This window comes from Eriocheir sinensis, chromosome 48 (assembly GCF_024679095.1).
Source record: "Eriocheir sinensis breed Jianghai 21 chromosome 48, ASM2467909v1, whole genome shotgun sequence".
Lineage (NCBI taxonomy): Eukaryota > Metazoa > Arthropoda > Malacostraca > Decapoda > Varunidae > Eriocheir > Eriocheir sinensis.
The window spans coordinates 5,520,249-5,544,690 of NC_066556.1; the positions used below are offsets into that span (position 1 = coordinate 5,520,249).

The 24,442-nt window shown below is 45.7% G+C and overlaps 1 protein-coding gene across 2 annotated transcripts in view; it reads left to right on the forward strand.

The window, feature by feature from the left end:
- LOC126981485 (visual system homeobox 1-like) overlaps positions 1–24,442 on the forward strand; it is a 73,106-nt gene that overhangs the window by 17,967 nt on the left and 30,697 nt on the right. For both annotated transcript variants that reach the window (XM_050832570.1, XM_050832571.1), the window contains exons 2-3: positions 10,947–11,034; positions 23,047–23,170. In XM_050832570.1, the coding sequence (XP_050688527.1) occupies positions 10,947–11,034; positions 23,047–23,170 (212 nt within the window). The remainder of the gene's footprint in view (positions 1–10,946; positions 11,035–23,046; positions 23,171–24,442) is intronic.

Sequence of the window (24,442 nt, forward strand, 5' to 3'; positions counted from 1 at the left end):
CGGAGAGAAGAGGAGGAGGAGGAGGAGGAAAAGGTACAAGATGAAGGGAACCTATTTTTGTAAGGCTCATGAGATCCTTGTGATGGAGAGGAGGAGGAGGAGGAGGAGGAGGAGAGAAAGAAAAAGGAGATGAAAAATTGGAAGACGAGGAGGCAGAGGACGAAAAAGAGGAAATGGAAAACGAAGAGTAAGAAGAAGAAAAGGAAGACACCGAAGAGGAGGAGGAGGAGGAAGAGGGGAAGAAGGAGGAGGAGGAGGAAGTGTAGGCATAAAACTGAAGAGGGATGGAAAGAAAAAAAAGACAAAGAATTAACTGACGGGAAGATAAACGAAAGAAGGGAGGAAGAAAAAAAATAAGAAAGAAAATTAAGAGAAAAAGATGGAGGGAGTGAGGGAAGGGGAGGAGGAGGAACAGGAAGAAAGGAAGGAGAATTGGAGGGAAGGAAGAAAGAACTGAGGGAGGGAGATTTGGAAGAGAGAACGGTTGGAGGAAAGGGAATGAGGAACAGGAGGAAAACGGAAGAAGAAGAAGGAAAAAAGGAGGGAAAGTTGATGGAAAAGAAAAACAGGAAGAAAAATGAGACAAAAAAATGATAAGTTTAAAAGCAGGAAAGGAAGAAGGAAAGGAAAGAGGGAGGATGGGAAAGACGGAGAGAGGGGAAGGAGGAGAGAGAGAAGGGAGAGAAGGGAGGGAGGGAGGGAGGGAGAGACAGGTAAGAAAACACAGGTGGGTGACAGGTGGTTGAGACGTGACAGGTTGTTCAATGCCGGACAGCGATGCGAGGGAGGGAGGGAAAGGAGGGAGAGAAGGGAGGGAGAGGAGAAAATGACGACCTGGGGGGGGGGGGGGCGAGAGAGAGCGAGAGAGAGAGAGAGAGAGAGAGAGAGAGAGAGAGAGAGAGAGAGAGAGAGAGAGAGAGAGAGAGAGAGAGAGAGAGAGAGAGAGAGAGAGAGAGAGAGAGAGAGAGAGAGAGAGAGAGAGAGAGAGAGAGAGAGAAAATGGTGCAGCCTCCGAGAGAAAGAAGATGAAAGAAGAAAATGAAAACACAGAAAGAAACAAAGGAAGAAAGAAAACAAGGAAAGAAAGAAGAGAAACAAGCAATGAAATAAAAAAAGAAAAGGAGATAAATAAGAGGATAGAAGAAAGATGAGAAAAAGATAGAGAAAGAAAGAAAAGAAAAATATCATTACTTACGTTTCATGAATAACACAAATGAAGAACGACAAGAACAATAACAACAATAAAAATAACAAAAATAAAAAATAAATAATAATAATAATAATAATAATAATAATAATAATAATAATAATAATAATAATAATAATAATAATAATAATAATAATAATAATAACAACACTTCGACACGAGTCCCTAAAACAGGATGGAAAGGGAAACTAAAATCGGCGAGGCTCAGAAAATCACTTAAATCGTATTCTGATAATTCTCTCTCAGGTGTGAAACTTATATCATTAAGCGAGACAGGTATTGTGAGGTGATTAATGTGAGATTTGTGCCGCGCCGATAGACTGCACGATAGACAGAGGCGGAGAGCGGGGAGGAGGGAGGGAGGGAGGGTGTTAGAGGCCGAGAGAGAGAATGAAAGAAAGAGAAGGAAAGGAAATAATGAAAGGAGAATGAAGATATAGGCCGAGAGAGGGAGGAGGAGGAAGGGAGGGAGGGTGTTAGAGCGAGAGACAGTGAGTATGAAAGAAAGAGAAAGGAATGAAATAACGAAGAGAGGAAGGAAAGAAATAAAGAAAGGAAAGATAGATAAATAAATAGATAAATGCATAGACATAGATAGATATGGATGGATGGATAAATAGATAGATATTGGCAGATAGATACTGAGAGAAAGAAAATGAAAAAGAAAATAATAAAACAACGAAGAGAAGAAGGAAAGAAAGGAAATAAATAACGGAAAGATAGATAGATAGATAGATAGATAGATAGATAGATAAATACAGACAACTAAAGAGAGGAAAGGCAAAGAAAAAAATAAAACAAGTTAGATAGATATAAAATAGACATACGGAGAGAGAGAGAGAGAGAGAGAGAGAGAGAGAGAGAGAGAGAGAGAGAGAGAGAGAGAGAGAGAGAGAGAGAGAGAGAGAGAGAGAGAGATATATAGAGAGAGAGAGAGAGAGGGGGTATATGGGAGGGTGAAAGCTGTCAATATCAGATCACACGGATTAACGAAACTTGAGACGCCGGGAAGAAAAGAAAAAAAAGGAGGAAAAAAAAGAAGGACGGAGAGATGGAAGAGAGTACAGTGATAGGAGAGGAGGAATGGAAGAAGGGAGAGAGCGACAGAGGGAACAAGGAAGGAAGGAAAGGAAGAGATGAGAAAAGGAGAGAATGTTAGAAAGAAGGAAAAGAAGGAAGAATTACGAAAGTGAAAAAAATGGAGCAAATAAGGAGGAGTTTGAGAGCAGAAAGGAAGGATGAATGGCAAGAGAGAGAATTCGAAGAAGGGAAGGACGGAAAGAAGCGAGGAAGGGAAAGAGAGAAAAGAGAGAAGAAGAATGAAGAGAGGGATTAAAAGAGGGCAGAGGAAGAGAGGCGATGATGATAAAAGGGAGACTAAACAAAAATAAATATAATGAAAAACAAGAGTAAATAAAAAATGAGAACAAAAATTTTTACGAAGATGGGGAGAAGATGTAAAAAAAGGATACTGGGAAAATATGGTTTCTCTGTTTTCTTTTAATTTTCAAGACTTTGTAAACTAGTGACTACAGAAACGATTAAATATTTCCTTTGATCAAAATACGTAATAGATTCGAATATAGTCAAAATTAAATAAATTCGCATACAACAAAATTTAAGAGAGAGAGAGAGAGAGAGAGAGAGAGAGAGAGAGAGAGAGAGAGAGAGAGAGAGAGAGAGAGAGAGAGAGAGAGAGAGAGAGAGAGAGAGAGAGAGAAAGGGGGGAGAGAGAGAAAGGCAGAAAGGGGTGTGAATAAAGGAGCTAAGTACAAAGAGGGAAAAAAAAGCCAAATTCACAGTAAGGGAGGGAAAAAAAAGTAATTTGCGGGCGAAATAAACTTGAAAGCGACGCGGAAACAAAAGAAACTCATACAAATAATTACGTTATTATGAACAATGTAATCGGGGACTTTTCTTCTTTAAAAAATTGCCGCTCCACATTTCAAACAAACACACAAACAAACATCAAAGTAACATTACCCCAGCTCTCTCTCGATTTACGTGGCCGCTATATTGTAGAGTGGACTTAATTGCTTAACTAGGAGCAGACAGACCCTCGTAAACAGCCGCCGCCCGGGTGTGTGTCTGTGTGTGTGTGTGTCTGTGTTCTGCATTTCTGGGGAGTTCGCCCAAACTTATTAACCCTTTCCGCTGCTCGACTGTTAAAACGCCGCCGAGTTCGCCTTTCACGGCCTCACTTTAAAGTGTTCTCCCTTATATAGAGAATTAAGAGAGATCTATATATCTCATTTATTTACTTATTTCGACGCTATACTATTAAAACGTTCAACCTGCAGAACCGCACTTTATATGTATGCATATATACATATATATATATATATATATATATATATATATATATATATATATATATATATATATATATATATATATATATATTATATGGGCTTTCATGATGGGACCTGCTGGTCGGCCCCAGCCTGTTAGTGGCGCAGGGAAGTGTTTTATTGTGGCGCCCTTCTTGTTTGGTTCATGCTGCCCCCCGAAGCTCCACTTGATCCTCTGTAGAGTTTCGCTGATATCCGGGTAGGCAGGCTGCCGTCAGGACTATGTCGGTAATCTTGGGCCACTTGGTGACGACTGGAAATTGTCATCTTGCAGCGGCGGGCGCGCCTTTATCCCGACCCTGCTGACCCTGTGCCCGCACGATGACTACTGAGCCTCCGGCTCTCTAATGCTTTTCCTTATGTATAAAGAAACAAAGGAAGTTGTAGTAAAGGGAGAGTGGAATTTATGTATAGACACTCTCAGGGTGATCAGATCAGGGCACATAAAGGAATCTAAAACAGTTAATGTTCTTGATTCATGAAGACACTTTAGACCCAAGATTTTATATTATTTTCGACAACGTTTCCTTTCCTTAAGCAGCGTGTTTTTTTTTTTCTTTGAGTTCTTGTGTTTGTTGACTCTTGGTCTCTGCTCTCACCGAAAAGAAGTTTGCAAAGGGAGAAGAAAAAGGAGGAGGATGAAGAGGAGGAAAGGGGCATTCAGGAGCCCTAAAGTACATATACATGGAGACTTAACTCTCTTCGGTCGAGTTGTCACTGAGAAAGAAGAAAAGACAGAAACAGAAGAAGAGGAGGAGGAGGAGGAGGAGGAGGAGGAGAGGAGGCATTCAGAAGGCTTAGAGTACGTACATGGAGGCTTAATTCTCTTTGGGCGAGGTGTCGGTCGGGAAGGAAGAGGAGTAAGAAGAGGAGGTGAAGGAGGAGAGGAAGAAAAAGAGCCATACCTAAGCAGCCCTTCACCCTGTCATTACCGGGGCTCTGAGTTAACATACGTGCGCGCCCTAATCTCCGGCGGGCGGCGACCACGCGGCGACCGTGCGGCGACAAGCGGAGGGCGGCGCGGCGAGGAGGGCGAGGCGGCACTTGAACACGACTCGGCTCTCGGAAGGGCGGGGAGCGGCGACCGAGGGAAAGGGAGGGAGGGAGAGCAGAGGCCAGTTTCTCCCCGCCTGCATGAACCCTTTCTGTCTGGCATGCCCGCGTCCTCCTCCGTCGCCATTTTCAGAAGTATAAACAAAAAGAAGGGAGGAGGAGGAGGGAAGAAGGGAGTGAGAGAGTTGATGTTAGGACGCTTAAAATGGGGTCTTAAAAGAGAGAGAGGGAGGTAGGGAGGAAGCGAGAGGAACGGCCATTCACTCCCTCCCTCTTTCTCTTCCTTCCCTCCCTCCCTCCCTCCCTCCTTCCTTGCTTGCTTAACCTTTCCGCGTAAAATTTGAGTCTACGTCCATCCTTCCTCTCCTCTATTTTATCATTTTTTCACCTCCTCCTTCCTCGTCCTCCTCCTCCTCCTCCTCCTTCCCTTTCCAAGCCCCACACCTCCTCCCATTTTTTCTTCTCCACTTCCTTCTTTACCTTCTCCCTCCTCCCAGCTACCTCCTCCTCTCCCTCCTTGTTTTCTTGCTAACGTTTATTTTCTTTACGTTCTCCCCCTCTTCCTCCTTCTTTGCCTTCTCCTTGCTACTCCTCTCCTTTACTCCTTTACCTCCTCTCACCCTACTTCTTCCGCCCTCCTCCTCCTCCTCCTACTCCCGTTTCCCCTCCTCCTTCTCTCCTCCTTCTCTCCTCTCCTCTCCTCATCCTTCTTGTGCTACCGTTCCCCTGGCCGCTTCCTCTCCTTCCTCCTCCTTCTCACCTCCCCCTCTCCTCTCCTTCTCCTTTCCCTCCTCCCTCACCGCTTCCTCTCCTTCCCCCCCTCCTCCTCCTCCTCCTCCACGCCCCGCACCGCACCGCTCGCCCGCCAACAAAGGCATCAAGGCGGGCGGGGCGGCGTCGTAATCACGCGGCGACAATGGGCATTTACAGCCAACTTCAGGGGCGTTAAAAAGCGTCTCCACACCTCCTCGGCGGCCGCGGGGTGAGGAGGAGCTGCCGCTGCCACCCCCGCCGCCGCCGCCGCCCAAACCCCGCCCGAGTAATTAAACGCCGCCGAGGAGCCAATGAGCACCCCCGAGAGGTCCTCCAGCCCCGCGAGGGTGCTCACTGGTCCTTCGCGGCCTGTCTGGTGCCCCGCGTGGTCTCTAGAGGGAGGGAGAAGCGAGGACAAGACGAAGAGATGGGAAAGACGAGAGACGAAGAGAGAGAGGATGTTAACATAAGAACATAAAAACGTAAGGAGTCTGCAAGAGGCCGGCTGGTCTATACAAGGCAGCTCCTGCAATCCTAACCCCACCTTCACATCACAACATTTCAACATCACTCTCTTCTGAGTCAGTTGAGTAGACTGTAGACTTTAAAAGTAGTTATGAATTACATGTTTTGTTTCGTGCAGTGTTCCAATTTGCGTTAGCATATGTAAAAAGTTACACATGAAGGAGCGCGCATCCGACCACGAGCTTGTGTTGCAGACTAAGCGACTAATTTTAACCAATCAAGACTTACCAGCACATTACTTCATATTCTCTTAACCTGTTTTCGATTATAATTGACATAACATTTAGCGAAGGGAGAAACTTAAGTTGATAAACAAGTTTTGACTCACATTACCTGACAATAATTTTCAATACGATGGTGTTACCCGAACACTGTGCCTGCAACCAATCAGCCCGCAGCAAACTTTACGAGGAAATATGGCACCTCTCCTGGCAAGTGCAAATTATCTATTAAGTTAGGCGTATAAACCTTAAGCCTTGCTGGTACAACAACACACGTGAAATAAAATCACGACCACAGTGACGATGTTGGCGAGGAAACTTGGCCATTCTGGTTAAGCTTCCTGTAATGTAGGAGCGACCTCACAATGGCCCGAGAAGGTTAGATCCGAGTAGTGTTAGTTACTGGGAAATTTTCGAGTACACGTTCTTCAGTGCCGTCATTGGAAAAGTTATGGTAGTGACTTTGACGGTGACGGAAAAATGAAGTCGATATAACATTTGTTGTGGTACTGGAACGCACATGGCAAGAATCCAGTACCTCATTACGCCCAGACACCTTCATTTAAATAATAGCTTCTAGACATATATATAATGGTTTTAACAAATGTAAAGAATGTAAGAAATGTAAATTCAACCGGGAACCCGGCGATGGGGGAGTCATCCTGGGGGCGTTGAGTTACATGTCCCAGCGATGGGGGAGTCATCCTGGGGGCGTTGAGTTACATGTCCCAGCGATGGGGGAGTCATCCTGGGGGCGTTGAGTTACATATCCCAGCGATGGGGGAGTCATCCTGGGGGCGTTGAGTTAAATGTCCCAGCGATGGGGGAGTCATCCTGGGGGCGTTGAGTTACATGTCCCAGCGATGGGGGAGTCATCCTGGGGGCGTTGAGTTAAATGTCCCAGCGATCGGGGAGTCATCCTGGCGGCGTTGAGTTACATGTCCCAGCGATGGGGAGTCATCCTGGGGCGTAGAGTTAAATGTCCCAGCGATGGGGGAGTCATCCTGGGGGCGTTGAGTTAAATGTCCCAGCGATGGGGGAGTCATCCTGGGGGCGTTGAGTTACATATCCCAGCGATGGGGGAGTCATCCTGGGGGCGTTGAGTTACATGTCCCAGCGATGGGGGAGTCATCCTGGGGGCGTTGAGTTACATGTCCCAGCGATGGGGGAGTCATCCTGGGGGCGTTGAGTTACATATCCCAGCGATGGGGGAGTCATCCTGGGGGCGTTGAGTTACATGTCCCAGCGATGGGGGAGTCATCCTGGGGGCGTTGAGTTAAATGTCCCAGCGATGGGGGAGACATCCTGGGGGCGTTGAGTTAAATGTCCCAGCGATGGGGGAGTCATCCTGGGGGCGTTGAGTTAAATGTCCCAGCGATGGGGGAGTCATCCTGGGGGCGTTGAGTTACATGTCCCAGCGATGGGGGAGTCATCCTGGGGCGTTGAATTACATATCCCAGCGATGGGGAGTCATCCTGGGGCGTTGAATTACATATCCCAGCGATGGGGAGTCATCCTGGGGCGTTGAATTACATATCCCAGCGATGGGGAGTCATCCTGGGGCGTTGAGTTACATATCCCAGCGATGGGGAGTCATCCTGGGGCGTTGAGTTACATATCCCAGCGATGGGGAGTCATCCTGGGGTAGTTGAGTTACATATCCCAGCGATGGGGGAGTCATCCTGGGGGCGTTGAGTTACATGTCCCAGCGATGGGGGAGTCATCCTGGGGGCGTTGAGTTACATGTCCCAGCGATGGGGGAGTCATCCTGGGGGCGTTGAGTTACATATCCCAGCGATGGGGGAGTCATCCTGGGGGCGTTGAGTTACATGGCCCAGCGATGGGGGAGTCATCCTGGGGCGTTGAGTTACATGTCCCAGCGATGGGGGAGTCATCCTGGGGGCGTTGAGTTACATGTCCCAGCGATGGGGGAGTCATCCTGGGGGCGTTGAGTTACATGTCCCAGCGATGGGGGAGTCATCCTGGGGGCGTTGAGTTACATGTCCCAGCGATGGGGGAGTCATCCTGGGGGCGTTGAGTTACATGTCCCAGCGATGGGGGAGTCATCCTGGGGGCGTTGAGTTCCTAACCTAACCTAACCTAACTTACGGGAGTCAGTGGAATCATGCCTAAATAGCAAGACCCGTCATCGTGTGTGTCTCTGCTGTAAGGGAATCACGCGAACGCCTCCCCCTCCAGGCTGAATCTGCTGGTAGGGAGAACGGCAGACCCCGCGCTGGAGGTCTCGGCGAGGCGGTCGGCCCTGAGACTGGCGCTCACCTGCTCCCTCGAGGCGCAGGTGGCGATACTGAAGAGATGTGCAGCAGAAGACACAGACGAATTAAAAAATATTAGGTAAAAGCCTTGACCAGAAGTTTGTGCGAAGTGAGATGGTAATGTTTCCCTAAAGTTTGGTGGAGTGAAGGTGGTGGTGGTGGTGGTGGTGGTGACGATGCGTCAGTTGTATGGTGACGGTGCATGCTGGTGACGAAGGCGGGAAACTGGCGTGTGTTTGCGTGTGTGTGTGTGTGTGTGTGTGTGTGTGTGTGTGTGTGTGTGTGTGTGAGAGAGAGAGAGAGAGAGAGAGAGAGAGAGAGAGAGAGAGAGAGAGAGAGAGAGAGAGAGAGAGAGAGAGAGAGAGAGAGAGAGAGAGAGAGAGAGAGAGAGAGAGAGAGAGAGAGAGAGAGAGAGAATTTCCATAGATTTACATAGAAAATCAGACCACACAGACCCCGTGGTCCAGACTAGGTGGTCTGCCCAGAGGACAGGAGGGAGGAAGAGGGCAGGAGGAAGGAGGAGGGCAAGAGGGAGGAAGAGGACACACGGAGGACACTATGAGGACAGGAGACGATGTGGTGAGGAAAGAGAAGAAGAGACTCAGAGGACGAGGACAAAAGGAAGAGAACAGGAGGAAGGAAGGAGGACAGGAGAAAGAAAGAGGACGAGGACAGAGGGAAGGAAGCGGACAGGAGGAAGGGAGAGGAAAGGAAGAAGGATGAGAACAGGAGGAAGGAAGAAGAGAGGAAGAAGAGGAGGGGAACACACACGGAGGAACCAAGAAGACGAAGAGGACGAAGACAAGAAATAAGAAGAGGAAGAAGAGAGGGGACCAAGAGATAACGAGGACGAGGAGAGATGACGAAGAGACGAACAAACACACACACACACACACACACACACACACACACACACACACACACACACACACGCGAGACTGGTGGTGGTGACGTGCCTGTCGTTCACATCACACACTCGTCCACGCACCACCCCTCACCCCTCACCCCCCACCCCCCCTCTTCACCCCCTTCCCCCCTCCCCCCCAAACAAAGGTTCCTCAGACGCGCACAAAACACCTTGACGCTTCATCACTCGCCGCTCCGAATGGTTGTCACGGCGCCGATGTCTGTGCGTGCGTGTGTGCGTGTGCGTTTCTGCGTGTGTGTTCGGGGGGGGGGAGGGGGAGTACATCTTTTGTGTGTGTGTGTGTGTGTGTGTGTGTGTGTGTGTGTGTGTGTGTGTGTGTGTGTGTTTGTGTTTCATGAATTTGTCTTGATAATTAATTTGTTACCTGAAAAAAACGAGGACGGTGTTCAGATTATCATTATTATTATTATTTTTATTATTATTATTATTATTATTATTATTATTATTATCATTATTATTGGTAGTGATGGTGTTATTAATTAGTCTTTTGTATACGTTAATGTAAGTTTCCCTGACTTTCTCTCTCTCTCTCTCTCTCTCTCTCTCTCTCTCTCTCTCTCTCTCTCTCTCTCTCTCTCTCTCCCCGCCCCCCCTCACCCAATAATCACATTTGAACGACCCTCGCCCCTCATTCTCCCTCCCCCGTCCCCCTTTCCCTCCCCATCCCCCGCCCCCCAGACCCAGCGGGGGGCGGGGGGCGGCATTCACCTGGTCATTAGGCCATTAGCAGGTGACAGGTGCGGGTGACGGCGCGGGTGTGGGCGGCGACTCAGCGGCGCCTCAATTAAATCTGGAAATTGCTTGATTAGTGTTAGAAAGACGCTGGTAATGAAACACTACCGTGGAGGAGGAGGAGGAGGAGGAGGAGGAGGAGGTGGTGGTGAAGGAGGAGGTGGAGGAGATGGAGGTGGTGCTGGTGCTGGAGGAAGAGGAGAAGGTGGTGCTGGAGGAAGAAGAGATAGTGAAGATGTAGGAGATGGAGGAGGAGAAGGAGGAGGAGGAGGACGAGGAGGAGGACGAGGAGGAGGAGGAGGAGGTGGTGGTGAAGGAGGAGGTGGAGGAGATGGAGGTGGTGCTGGTGCTGGAGGAAGAGGAGAAGGTGGTGCTGGAGGAAGAAGAGATAGTGAAGATGTAGGAGATGGAGGAGGAGAAGGAGGAGGAGGAGGACGAGGAGGAGGACGAGGAGGAGGAGGAGGAGGAGCAGAAGGAGGAGGTGCTGTGGGTGGAGGAGGAGGAGGTGGTGCTGGAGGAAGAATAGTGAAGATGTAGGAGATGGAGGAGGAGAAGGAGGAGGAGGAGGACGAGGAGGAGGACGAGGAGGAGATGGAGGAGGAGGAGAAACAGGAGGTATAGAAGGAGACAAGGTTGGAGTAGCGTCTTGCCAGTATTTTTTTCTTTTTTCTTCTATATATTTTGCTTTACCTCCTCGACCGTGAGAAAAAAATATTAAGTTTATGTTTACTAATATTACCTTTAAGACACCTGTGCTTACATCTTATAACCATCATCATCACCATTACCACTGCCATTATTATCACCATCATCATCATCATCATCATCATCATCATTACAACCACCACCAGACTAATGCTCCTTCTCCTCCTCCTCCTCCTCCTCCTCCTCCTCCCGCAGGCTTCAGCTCCGAGTCCCTGCTGGGCAAGCCTTCAGACCCCTCGGGCTTGGGGCTTTCCAGGAAGAAGAAGAAGAAGCGACGACACAGGTAAGCGCCTTCCCGTTGATTCTCTCTCTCTCTCTCTCTCTCTCTTCCTTATTTTCACTTTCTCTATCGTCCTCCTCACCTTCCTTTCCTCTTTCCTTAATCCCAGGAATGACAAACCGACAGACTAACAAAAAGCTTGGGAGAGAATTTCACGTTCAAATTTCTAAGGTTTATGAAATTGTAAGAAAGTATATTAATAGTATGAGAGATTAGCGGTTATTTTTCTCTCTGGTGTCGTTGTGAGGATGTAGGAAAGGCGAAGAAAAGAAAGACAAGATAAGAAAGTAAAAAAGAAAGCAGAAAGGAAGGAGAAGGAAAAGTAAGAAGCATGTTTAGGGCAATGAACAAGAAACGGTATTGATCAGCTTGAGAACTTTTTTATTTCTTTTCTTCTGACGTTTTAAGCGAAGAAAGTAAAAAGAAAGAAGAAAACATAAATATGCAACTATCTCTTAGGTATGAGCTTAGGCAAACTGGCGCCACTATAAAAATTGCCTGCGCCATGACGGGCTTGGGCTGACCATCTGGCCCCTGAAGAAATCCTACCGGCGCTATAGGCGGGGATGTAAAAAATAAAAAAAATAAAAAATAAATAAAAAAAAGTAAAATTTAGCAGATGTTCAAAGACTGCATTTTTCTTCTCCAAATAAAAAAAAGAGGAATTAAGAACTATAGGGCTACCGAATTTTTCTTCCTTTTCTTTTCCCTCTTCTGTCTTTAAGGTGACGGTAATAAGCAAAGACAGTAAAGAGGAACTACGAAGGAAAACTATCAACGATGCTCCTCTAGCGAATTTTCTTGTTTTGTTTTCTTCTCATGTCCTTAATGTGACATAACCGAGGCAAGAGGAAAAGAACAAAGTAATGAGATGAGAACAGGAGGAAGGAAGAAGACAGGAAGAAGAGGAAGAGAACACGCGCGGAGGAAACAAGACGACGAAGAGGACGAAGACAAGAAAAAAGAAGGGGAAGAAGAGAGGGGACCAATAGATGACAAGGACGAGGAGAAAAAGCAAAACTAACAACCATGGATCTCTAAGACAATGCGGGTCGCCTAATTCCCATTCTCTCTTCGTACAACGGCTGCGTATCAACCTTTGCTGCTGGGAGGAACACATGACCTGCATCGATCCACTGCCTACACATTCTGACCCTTACTCTCATTCCTCATATCGTAGGAGCAGCGAGTAGCGAGCCTTTTTTTAATTATTGTTTCCTTTTTTCGTGCCCTTGAGCTGTCGCCTTTGTTGTAAAAAATAATAAAAAAAATAAATAAATAAATAAAAAAAAAACTCAATAATTCCCTAAGTCACTTTTCAGGGATTTACAGGTTTTTTCTCTACATCAATTTTTCAACATGTGTATGACGCCCATTTTTGTATAGTTGCCTTTGTCATTCCGGGTTTGTGTGTTCTAGAATTGGCCTTTTCATTTCCGCCTAAATCTTAAGCCAAATGAGATAATGACGGTTCTTTTCCATTAAAAATAATACCGCACATATATTAGACTCGAGACACAAATATGCATCACCATTGACCCAGAATAAATAATGATGCTGTGAAGATAGATAAAAAGAAAAGAAGGAAAAAGAGCAATTGACGTCAAACAGGACACGCATGAGAGGAGTGACGTCTGTGTGATGAACGTTGCCAGATTGTCGTACTCTGCCAATTATAATATGTTTGCCGATTTCCAACCCAAAAACTGCTTTCATCACCCAAATAACTCCCTTCGTATATGATTATCGTTTAAATGTTTAATTATTGGTGTTTCTTGGCAACAGTAAAGGGCCAGAAACAGGTAAATACGAGGGTCTTGAGTACGATAATCTGGCAACGGTGTGTGTGATAAAGAAAACAAATGAGGAACGGTGTGGTGCGGCCGCGTAAACAAAACGAACGAGACAAAAAACGGTCAAAAATACAGATAACAGCCGCACGTACTTACTTGTCAACACACCGGCGCATGAACGTTTAATTATGAAATGCATGAAAGGTAAAAGCGATATAAAATAATTCCAATGCATAAAAAATAAATAACTTGATAATTCCCGCATAAAATCGCTAACACACACACACACACACACACACACGCACACGCACACGCACACAGACGAGCAAGCCGGCAAACAAACATGGAAACAAACGAACACACTAACAAATAAACAATCAAACAAAACACAAACAAGCAAACAAACATTCCTTACATAAAAAAACACAAGCAGGAACCCAAACAAACAAGCAAACAAACGAACGCACACACAAACAAAATACACAAGCAGGTAAACAACAACAAAAAAACTATTACCACCACCACCACTACCACCACCCAACCACCACCACCACCGCCATCACCGCCGCCGCCGCCGCTGCATCGGAAAATAGTTTAAATATTTGTGCGACATTACCTGCAACAGCAAATTATTCGCGGGCCGGAACAGCGCTACAGTGGCGGCGTTTGTGGTGACCGCTAATTGCTGCTTCAATTTTGTATGAAAACTACTGCATATAGACTGCCCAGCGCCGCCGCCACCACCACCGCCGCCGCCGCCAACATCACCACCACCACCATCATCCATTGCTATCTTTTTTTTTTTCTCTCTCTCTCTTGCTCACTTTTTTTGTTATGATTTGTTGTGGTTGTTTTGTCATTGCTGTAGTAGTAGTAGTAGTAGTAGTAGTAGTGCAAGAAATAGTTGTTATGATGGTGGTGGTTGTGTTGTCATTGTTTTCATGTTGTTTTAGTGTTGTTGTTATTATTAGTGGTGGTGGTGGTGGTGGTGTTTAGCTGGGAACGATGATGGTAGAGTAGTTTTTTTTTGTGTGTGTGTATTTTTTGTTAGAGGAACTTGCTGGTTTGACTTTTTTGTTTGTTTCTTTGTGTTTGGCTGACTGGCTGGTGTGTGTGTGTGTGTGTGTGCTATTTATTCACGTATTCCAAACACACACACAAAAAAACACAATGAAACGACTCAAAACGAAAAATAAACAGCAAAATGAATAAAAATGTAAAAAATGAATCAAAGAAATGGAAAAATAACACAAATAAAACTAAAATAAAGAAACTAACATCAACGGTACTAGGAGATAAATGGCGATGTTGATAATGATGATGATGATGATGATGATGAGGAAGTAGAGAAGGAAGAGGAGGAAGCAAAGAAGGGAGGAAGGAGTGATTACCAAAAAAACTTCATAGCCAGAGGAAGTTGGGTGCATAGGGGGGGCAAAGGGGGGAGGGGAGGGAGGGCGGTATACACAAGGGGATGATGGACTAAGGAAGATGAGTCCTAAGAGGAGTCCTAAGGGGAGTCCTAAGCGAGTCCTTCAGGTCCGTCTTGTAATATTCGATGAGACGTCCGGTTAGGTTAGTCCATCAAGGGAATGACTGCGATTACGATATTGCTCTCTCTCTCTCTCTCTCTCTCTCTCTCTCTCTCTCTCTCTCTCTCTCTCTCTCTCTCTCTCTCTCTCTCTCTCTCTCTCTCTCTCTCTCTCTCTCTCTTCATCTATGAAATCCTCCCTTCTCTCCTTTCCTTCTTTCCCTCCCTTCCTCTCCTTCCTTCTCTCCCTCCCTTCCTCTCCTTCCCTTCCTCCTTTTTCACCCCTCTCCTCTTCCTCCTCTTCCTCCTCCTCAACCTCTCCAATCATATACTACCTCCCTTACCCCTCCCTCCCTACACCCCTCACCCCCTCCACCCCCCTCCCCAGCGTAGGCCAGGGACCATCTTATTACCGCCCTCAATATGCGCAATACCCGTAAAAGCTTGGCTGATGGCTTAGAGGGCAACACCGCTGGCCGCCCTCAATTTGGCTAAAAGTGGCATTCATAAGTATTGGATGCGGAAGAGTGGGAACGGCGAGGGCAGAGGCGGAGAGGTGGAAGGAAGATGAGGGAGGAAGATGATGAAGGGGAGGGAAGGGAGAAGGGTGCAGAGACGGAGAGAGGAGGAAAAAGTGAACGGGAGATGCGGAAGAGAGGGAATGGCGAGGGTAGAGAGAGACGCGGAGAGGCAGGAAAAGATGAAGGGAAGATGAGGGAGAAGAAAGGGGAGGGAGAAGATGGAGAGAGGCGAAGAGGCAGGAAAAGATAGAGGGAAGATGAGGGAGAAGAAGGGGGAGGGAGAAGGTATAGAGAGACGCGGAGAGGCAGGAAAAGATAGAGGGAAGATGAGGGAGAAGAAAGGGGAGGGAGAAGGTATAGAGAGACGCGGAGAGGCAGGAAAAGATAGAGGGAAGATGAGGGAGAAGAAGAAAGGGGAGGGAAGGGAGAGAGAGGCGAAGAGGTAGAAGATGAAGGGAAGATGAGGGAGAAGAAGAAAGGGGAGGGAAGGTTGAAAGAGGCGAAGAGGCAGAAGATGAAGGGAAGATGACGGAGAAAGGGGAGGGAAGAGAAAAGGTAGAAAAACAGTAAAAGGTGGAGGGAAGATGACGGAGGAAGGGGAGGAAAGAGAAAATGTAGAAAAACAGGAAAAAGTGGAGGGAAGATGAGGAGAAAAAGGCAAAGGAAGGGAGGAAGGTGGCGATCAGAGTAAGACTTTTTTATTGTATTTTTTTTATATGCGACTTTTTTTTACAGCAGAGGAGACAGTGCAAGGGCGTAAAAAAAAAAAATAAATAAATAACGAAAAAAAACAACCCTATTTACTGCTCCTAAATAGAGTAGAGTAATTTACTGATGTTTTTAATTACTCACTTCTTTGTAAAATCTCGAACTCCAACATTTTTTTTATTAACAGAAAGAGGATTGTGTTGAGAAATGGGCGGTGGGGTGTGTGTGTGTGTGTGGGGGGGGGGGGGTCAGGTATCTGCGACGCCGTTTATTTCCTTCAAAGACTGTCCAATTAACCTGCTGACAGAGGTGAGATAAAGACCACATATTTAAGCCTGCAGGAAACATATACTCGTCTGACTCGTCCTTGAAGACCAAATGTTGATGACCGTATAAGAGAAAGCCTGTTCAAAATCTGCTTCTTACTCATCATTCTTTTTTGTTTACCAAGTTATGAATTTGTTTTTCTGAATTTCCGGTTATTCGATTTCTTCTACTTCAAACAAAACGAATTATCATGAAGAAGAGGAGTAGGAAGAGGAGAATTACGAGGAGGAAGAGAAGGAAAAGAAGGAGGAAGGGAAGGAGGTGGAGGACGGAGAGGAAGGGAAGGAGGAGGAGAAAGAAGAGGAAGAGGAGAAAAAGGAGGAAGGGAAGGAGGTGGAGGAAGGGCAGGAAGTGGAGGACGGAGAGGAAGGGAAGGAGGTGGAGGACGGAGAGGAAGGGAAGGAGGTGGAGGACGGAGAGGAAGGGAAGGAGGTGGAAGACGGAGAGGAAGGGAAGGAGGAGGAGAAAGAAGAAGACGAGAAAAAGGAGGAAGGGAAGGAGAAGAAGGAAGAGGAGGAGGAGGAGGAGGGGGAGGAGGAGGAGGAGGAGGAGGAGGAGGAGGAGGAGGAGGAGGAGGAGGAAGAAGAGGAGGAGAAGGAGGGCCTGAGTGTATGGGTCGCGTTGGTGCCCGGGAGGGAAGGAAAGGGACGCTTGTCATGTCCACTAATGCTCTGATTACCTCAAATAAACAAATCTGTCCCCACCCTGCTCTCTCTCTCTCTCTCTCTTCCATTTTACCGTCCTCCGTCCCTCTCTTCACCACTTTCCCTTCCTCCTCCCTTCTTCCCTCTCCCTCAATATTCTCCCTTACTCCCTTCTCTTCTCTTGACTCTCCCTCCCTTCCCTACCCTTCACTTTTCTTCACCCTCCTTCCTATCCTTCGACTCCCTTAACTCTCCCTTCCTCTCCCTCAACCTACCCTTTCCATTCCCTCTCCTCCCTTCCAGATCCTCCATCACCCTACCTTCGCTTCCCCTAACTTCTCTCCCTCCCTACCTACCCTTCCCCTTCCTTCACCTCCCTTTCCCGACCCTTTACCACCTTTCCTTCGCCCTCCTTCACCCTTACTCGCCCTTCCCACCCTTTGCATTCCTTTATCTCCCTTCCCGACCCCTTATCACCCTCCCTTCCAGCCCCTTCATCACCCTCGCTTCGCTCTCCCTACCCTTCGCCTTCCTTCCCTTCCCTTCCCGCCCCTTCGTCACCCTCCCTTCCGTGGACTGTCTAGCCAACACGCGGGTCACAACACCCTTCAGGACCAATCAGCGGGACACACAGGCGACGGAGGGCCGGGCGGGGTGTGTCGCACTGGGTCACACACTCGCGGGGACGGAAGAGAAATATGGTGTTTCGTACTGTATAAAGACGCTCAGTAATAGTTGTGGCATGTTATTTTATGTTTATTTATGGATCTTATAGTTTGATGAAGCGACGTAAGTTCACACCCGTTCATGTTTATTAATATACGGTGCTTTCTTACTTCATGTTTATATGATTGTTTTATCTTATTCGTCGGTAAAATAAATAAACAAAGTCCTTAAGAGTGTGAACCTATCCTTGTCTCTCTCATGGGCCATTTAGTCATAGTACTGGAGAAAACAAGAAAACACATTATAAAATCTTTCAATAATCAGTAATAAACACGAGCTTTTCTTTCTTGACTGGGCAGCAGGGAAAGGCAGATAAGAAGAGAACTACAGAAACACTAAAATTAATATCCTTTTGAAAGACGAGAATATTGACCCGGTTTCAAATAGGGTGAAGATACATCTGTCACTCTATATACAGCAGCCATGTGGTGTGAATAATCGCGCTTCTCGGTCCGTCCACAAGCCTATCATCGCCATCCCACAGACTCGCTCACCCTCTCGAGACAAAATAACTCGGGCCTCTACAGTCCAGCCCGCGCCGAGATCCAAACTGAACAACTCCCCAACGCCCGCATCACAGGCTCCCCCGTCCTGGGCCCCTGGACATCATCTCAAACAACATCAGTTAGCCAGACCCCGCTCCCTACAAAGTTTCAATGAATGACTTATACGGGTTAATAGCTACTTATATTCAGCATCCAAATGTTCGTTATTTATGTTGTGGTGGTGGTCGAGTAATCAGCGCATAGACGTGTAAGTTGATCTCGAGGGTCCGGATTCAAGACCCACAGCAAGCAGTTGACAATTTTCAACCATCGTCAAGTGGCTGAAGATGACTAACATGCTCCCTGGATCCTCAACCAACCCTAACTTCAACGACTTCTGTCACGAGGAGCCCCGAGGAGCAGCATGGGCCAAGAAAGTCATATATCACGGCAGCCATTATAAAAAAAATTCGCATGTACCACTAACGGGCTGAGGCCGTCTACCAGGCCCCTCAAGAGACCCTGACAGCACTATGGGCAGATAAATAGAAGAAAAAAAAAGAAAACAAGGGAAAAGAAGGGAGGGCGCGGAATGATTGCCGAGGAGTGATGGGTAAGATGGAAGTGAAATTTAAACCCCAATGAAGGTATTTTTCGGTATTATTTTCTTTTCTTTTCTTAATGAGTGAGTGACGGACGGCGAGGATCGGGTCGCGGGCCTCACCTTCCTCTCTGTGGCCATTATCCTCGTTCATCTATCGCCCTTCAATTAAAAAATGTCTCCTGTCCTTCTCTCTCTCTCTCTCTCTCTCTCTCTTCTGGAATGTCAAAAAAAGGCACATTCAACTACTTCCCTCCCTCCTTCCCTCTCTCCCTCCCTCTCAACCTCTCTCTCTCTCTCTCTCTCTCTCTCTCTGCCTTCTCCCTTTTTCTTCCTAAGTTCCCCTTCCTTCCACCCTTCGCTCACACACACCAGCGAAAAATAAATGGCAAGAAAATTTAGACATTGACGACATAACCGATTTCCTTCCTAACGAAAAGTAACTCAATAAATGGATGAAGGAATGAAGGGCTGAATTAATAGACAGTTGAAAAGAATAAGTGAATAAATAAATAACTATACAACTATACAAGAGAAGAAGATTAAAGAACAAGAACTGGAAGAGGATGGAACGGGATGAACCAGAGACCACATCAACACCAAGAGATAATGAGACCACCGAAAAAGTTATTGAGAAGAACATAAGAACACCTGAAAGAGAAAAAAGGACAGAAAGAGAGAGAAAAAAAGAAAGAAAGAAGGAAAGGAAAGAAAGAAAAAAGAAATACAAATTAAAATGAAAAACTAAAAGAGGCTGAGGAAAAGGAAACTGAGACGAAGGGAAACAGAGAGAAACAAAGAAAGAGAAATGAATAAGAGAAAAAGTAGAAAAAGAAGAAAATATATACAAAACAAATTCAAAAACTAAGAGGCTGGGAAAAGAGGAAGTGAGACAAAGGGAATACACAAAGAAAAATAATAAAGAAAAACAATAAAAAAAAGAAAAAGACAGATAAACTTAACTAAAAAAAAGTAAGAGGCTGGGGAAAGAGAGAAACTGAAAGGGAGAGAGGGAGAAACACAACCACACACACACACACACACACACACACACACACACACACACACACACACACACACACACACACACACACACATACCCCCACCCCTACCCCCCATAGCCCCTAACCCCCAGGCCCCCCACACAGTTAGACACACACACACACACACACACACACACACACACACACACACACACACACACAGGCGAGACCAAGGGAGCCGCGCGCTGCTATTGTCCAACTTTTAGCCACAATTAAGAGTCGGCGGAGGCAACGACCCGCCACAACTGAGCCCCGGCCTTCATCAGGAGCCACAGCCACGCGGAATTAACCCCCGACCCACAATTATCTCCCGCCCGCCGCTACGCCTGAGAGGGAGATGAGATGAGAAGGGAGAAGAGACAACGAGAGGGAGGGAGATAGAGACAACGTGAGTGTTAGTTTATGTGTGCAGGAAGGAAAAGAAGAGAGAAGGGAGGTAGTAAGGAAAGGGAGAAAGAGATGGAGAGAGAGATGAGAAGGGAGAAGAGAGACAACGAGAGGGAGGGAGATAGAGACAACGTGAGTGTTAGTTTATGTGTGCAGGAAGGAAAAGAAGAGAGAAGGGAGGTAGTAAGGAAAGGGAGAAAGAGATGTGCAGGGAGAAGACTGCGACGAGTGAGAGATAGAGGGAGAATAGATGAGAAGGGAGAGAGAAAACGAGAGGGAGAAAGAGTGTGTGTGTAGAGAGAGGAAAAGAAGAGAAGGGAGGTAATAAGAACAGGGAGAGAAAGATTCAAAGGGAGAAGAGATGAGAAGAGAGAGAGAGAGAGAGAGAGAGAGAGAGAGAGAGAGAGAGAGAGAGAGAGAGAGAGAGAGAGAGAGAGAGAGAGAGAGAGAGAGAGAGAGAGAGAGAGAGAGAGAGAGAGAGAGAGAGAGAAACGTGTATGTGTGTGCGTTGGGAGGAAAAGAAGAGAGGGAAGAAGGGAGATGAACAGGTAGGTAGTAAGGAAAGGGAGTGAAGGAAGAAAAGGAGAAAGAGAAAAATATACAGGTAGAAGGCAGGAAGAGAGAGTGAAAGTGTATCAAGGGAGGAAAAGAAGAGAGAGAAAGAAGGAAGATACATAGGTAGAAACCAAACAGGGAGAGAAGGAAAGAAAGGATCGCAAGGAAAATGCAGAAAGTGGTGTAGTAGAGAAAATAAAGGCAGGTACGAAAGAAAGGAAGAGGTAGAGGAAAACAAAGAAAAGGGCAGAGTCTCGAAAATGAAGGGAGGGAGGGAGATTGGGAGAGAGGGAGACAAGAGAAAAGGGAGGCTGAGATCTACTACAGGGAGAAAGGGAGAGACAGAGAGGTGGGAAGGGAGAGGGTAATGTTTTAAGTGGAGGGAGAAAGGAATGCAGGGGAGGGAGAAAGGATGGATGCTGGGGCAGAGAAGTGTATTACAGGGGAGAAAGGGAAGGGGGATATAGAGATGCTGGGGGATGAAAGCAAGGAAAAGAGCTAAGAAAATGGTTCCATGTTGAATATATATTTTTTCCTGAAGTTATACACAAGGTAACAGATATATGGATGAAGGGCTATAATAAGGGTGATATCAATAAGGTTCTGGAAGTATGGGAGCAGGATGGGACTTGTAGAAATGAGTTTGAGTTAGATTGAGGTTTTGGGAGTTAGAGAGCGAAGTAGAACTGATAGAAATTTGTTTAAGATAGATAAGTTCGTGATGAGAATGAGGGTCTGGTAGTAAGAAAGCAAGGAAAGACTCATAGTAATCTAATTAAGTTTGATATATGCGGATTCAACAGACAAGCAATAACGGGTTAACTAATATTGATAGATGAGTACAGCAATTTTGCCATTTTTTTATAGTGAAGTTAGTCAGTGGTGAGGTTTGAGAAATGTGAAAGATAGCGAATGTAGCCTATATTTCTCAATGAAGGTATCCCAATAAGTCTTGAAATTCACAACATAAATAAATCCCACACAAAAAAATTCGAAATCACCCCAAAATAAACAATTCCTCCAATCGAAAAGAAAGAAATAACCTAAAATCATAACTCAGCAACAAAAGGAAGGAGGAAAAGAATATAGAAATCCCTTAATGCGACAAGACAAAGGAACAAAGAGGAAGGAAGAAAGGCCACAAAAAAAACAAAAAAAAACATACAAAACAAAAAAAGAATACGACCAACGCCTATCAGGAAAAAAAAAAAAGTAAAAAACAGGTGAAGTCAGGTGAGGCCAATCAAGACAGACAGGTGGAGAGTAAATGGCGGCCCGTGAAGCCATGTGAAGCCAGGTGTAGCGCGGGGCAGCCAGGTGTGAGGAGGCGGCAGGTGTGTGTGTGTGTGTGTGTGTGTGTGTGTGTGTGTGTGTGTGTGTGTGTGTGTGTGTGTGTGTGTGTGTGTGTGTGTGTGTGTGTGTGTGTGTGTGTGTGTGTGTGTGAGGGCCAAACAAGGTCTTAGTGTGATGAAATATTGATTGATGATCTCTGGCTTGCTTTGATTCATGAAGGGGGGGAGGGGGGAGGGGGAGGGAGAGGGAGGGAAGAAGGGAGAAAGGGATAGATAGATAGACAGACAGATAGATACAGAGAATAAAACAGATACAAACACTCAGACATACAGACAAACAGACACAGACACATACAGACAGACATAGACAGATAAATATACAGGCAGAAATACATGTCCAACAATCTTTACATCTATACAGACAGACAGACAGACAGATAGATAAACAGACAAATAAGACAATGAATTTACAGATAACAAAACAATCTTCTATAACCTATTTATCTGGTCTACTTATTATCATACTCCCTTCTATTGCTTGTTTTGTTGTTGTTGTTGTTGTTGTTTACCTGTCTTTCTCTTATTCTTTATTGTTTTTGTTTTCCTTTTTTCTGATTCATATTTTTTTCTTTCTTACTTATTTTCTAAGCCTTATTTTTTCCCTTCCTTTCTCTCTCGGGCTCTTCATTTCCTCATATTCTTTTTTTTTCTTTCTCTGGCGCTTCATTGTTTTATTATTTTCCTTCTTTTCCTGCTCCGATGCTTTTTTGTTTTTTGTCTTAATTATCACGCGCGGCGGTGACCTCGTTGTCCTCTTGTCTTTACCACTAATACCTCATCACTTGTCCTCCTTCGTTACCCCATCAACATCACGGTCATCATCATCCTCATCGTCAGCATCACCACCATCATACCTATATATACCCTCAACATCCTTTTTTGACTTATCCTCTACCCTCAACATCCTTCACTTACTTCCCCTCCTTCATACCATCCCTCATCACTAAAAACATCCTACCTTTGAACATCCTTTACTAAATCATCCTATCCCTTCGACACCCTTGACTAACTTATCCTATCCTTTACCATCAACATCTTTCTCTAGTTAACCCTATCCTATCAACATCCTTTATTACCTCATCCTATCCCTTCGACATCCTTGACTAACTCATCATATCCTTTACCATCAACATCCTCCTTCGCTAGTTCATCCTATCCTATTACCATCCAATACTAACTTACCCAATTCCTTTAACATCATCTACTATCTTATCCTACGCTCTCAACATTCTTCATGACCACCCCATCACTATAGACATCCTACCTTATCAGCATCCTTTAGTAACTCATCCTACACCCTCGATATCCTTCACTAACTCCCTCTCCTTCACGCCCCCTGCAGGACAATCTTCACATCCTACCAGCTGGAGGAGCTCGAGAAGGCCTTCAAGGACGCCCACTACCCCGATGTGTACGCCCGAGAGATGCTGTCCCTCAAACTAGACCTACCTGAGGACCGGATACAGGTGAGCCAGAGAGTGAAAGTGAAAAGGTGGGGGGAGTGAAAGTGAGGTGTGAGAAGGGGATGGGGTAAAGGGGAGGAAAGGAAAATGAGGAAAAGGAGAAGGAAAGAGAGTTGTAGGTGGGAGGAAAGAATGTAAGAGTTAAGAGAGGGAAGGAAAAGAAACGGAGAACAATAAAGAGTGAAAGTGAGAGATTGCGAGGGAGTGTGAAAAGGGGATAGGAATAGCGAAACAGAGAAAAGGAAAGGAATCGTAGAAGAAAAGAAGGAAGGTGAGAATCAAGAGAGTAGAGAGGGGAGGAAAAGAGACGGGGAAAGAAAGGTTTGCATACATGGTAGGAAGGTAAACAAGAATGAGATAAATAAAGGAGAGAAGAAAAGGATAAGAAAGGATGATGTAGATGGAAGGTAGGCAAGAATGAGAAGAAGGGAGGAAAGGAGAGGAGAGAAGTAAAGGAGTTGTGGAAAGAAGGTTGGTAAGAAAGGAGAGAAGGAAAGAAGATGCAGAAGGAAGTTGGTCAGAATGAGAAGTAAGGAAGAGAGGAGGGTTGGAGAAAGAAGTTTTAGTTGAAAAACAAAAAAGAAAACCAAAACACAGCAGGGGAAGAAAGGAGGAAATGAAGAAAAGAATGAGAGGGAAGTGAACTGAAGACGAAGAAGAGAGAATGGGAGGTAGCAAAAAAAAAATTAAAAGGGAGGAAGTTGAGGGAAGACGAAAGAAAGAAGGAAGGAAAGAGAGAAGAAAAGAAAACAAAAGAGCGAGAGTTCGAGAAATTGGAAGAAAAATAAAAAGGGGAAGAATGCAAAAGAAGGAGTTAAAGGAGAGAGGAGGAAGAGATTAAAAACGACAATGCATTATGAAGAAGGGAAGAGAAGAGAGGAGAGGAAAACAAACAGGCAAAGACAAAATAATGAAGGGGAGAAAAAGACTAGAAAAGTAAGGTTTAAGAAAGACAGACATAAGGCTTAAGGATTAGTAAAAGGAGGAGGAGGGAGAGAAGAGGGAAAGGGAGTAGGAAACGGGAGTGGAGAAGGGTGGAGAGAGAGAGAGAGAGAGAGAGAGAGAGAGAGAGAGAGAGAGAGAGAGAGAGAGAGAGAGAGAGAGAGAGAGAGAGAGAGAGAGAGAGAGAGAGAGAGAGAGAGAGAGAGAGAGAGAGAGAGAGAGAGAGAATGGAGAACAAGTAACAACAAAAAAAGAAAAAAATAGGTCTGCAGAACATTGAAAATAATCCTCCTAAAGAATAATTATGAAAGTCACGAAAAAATGCTTGAAGGT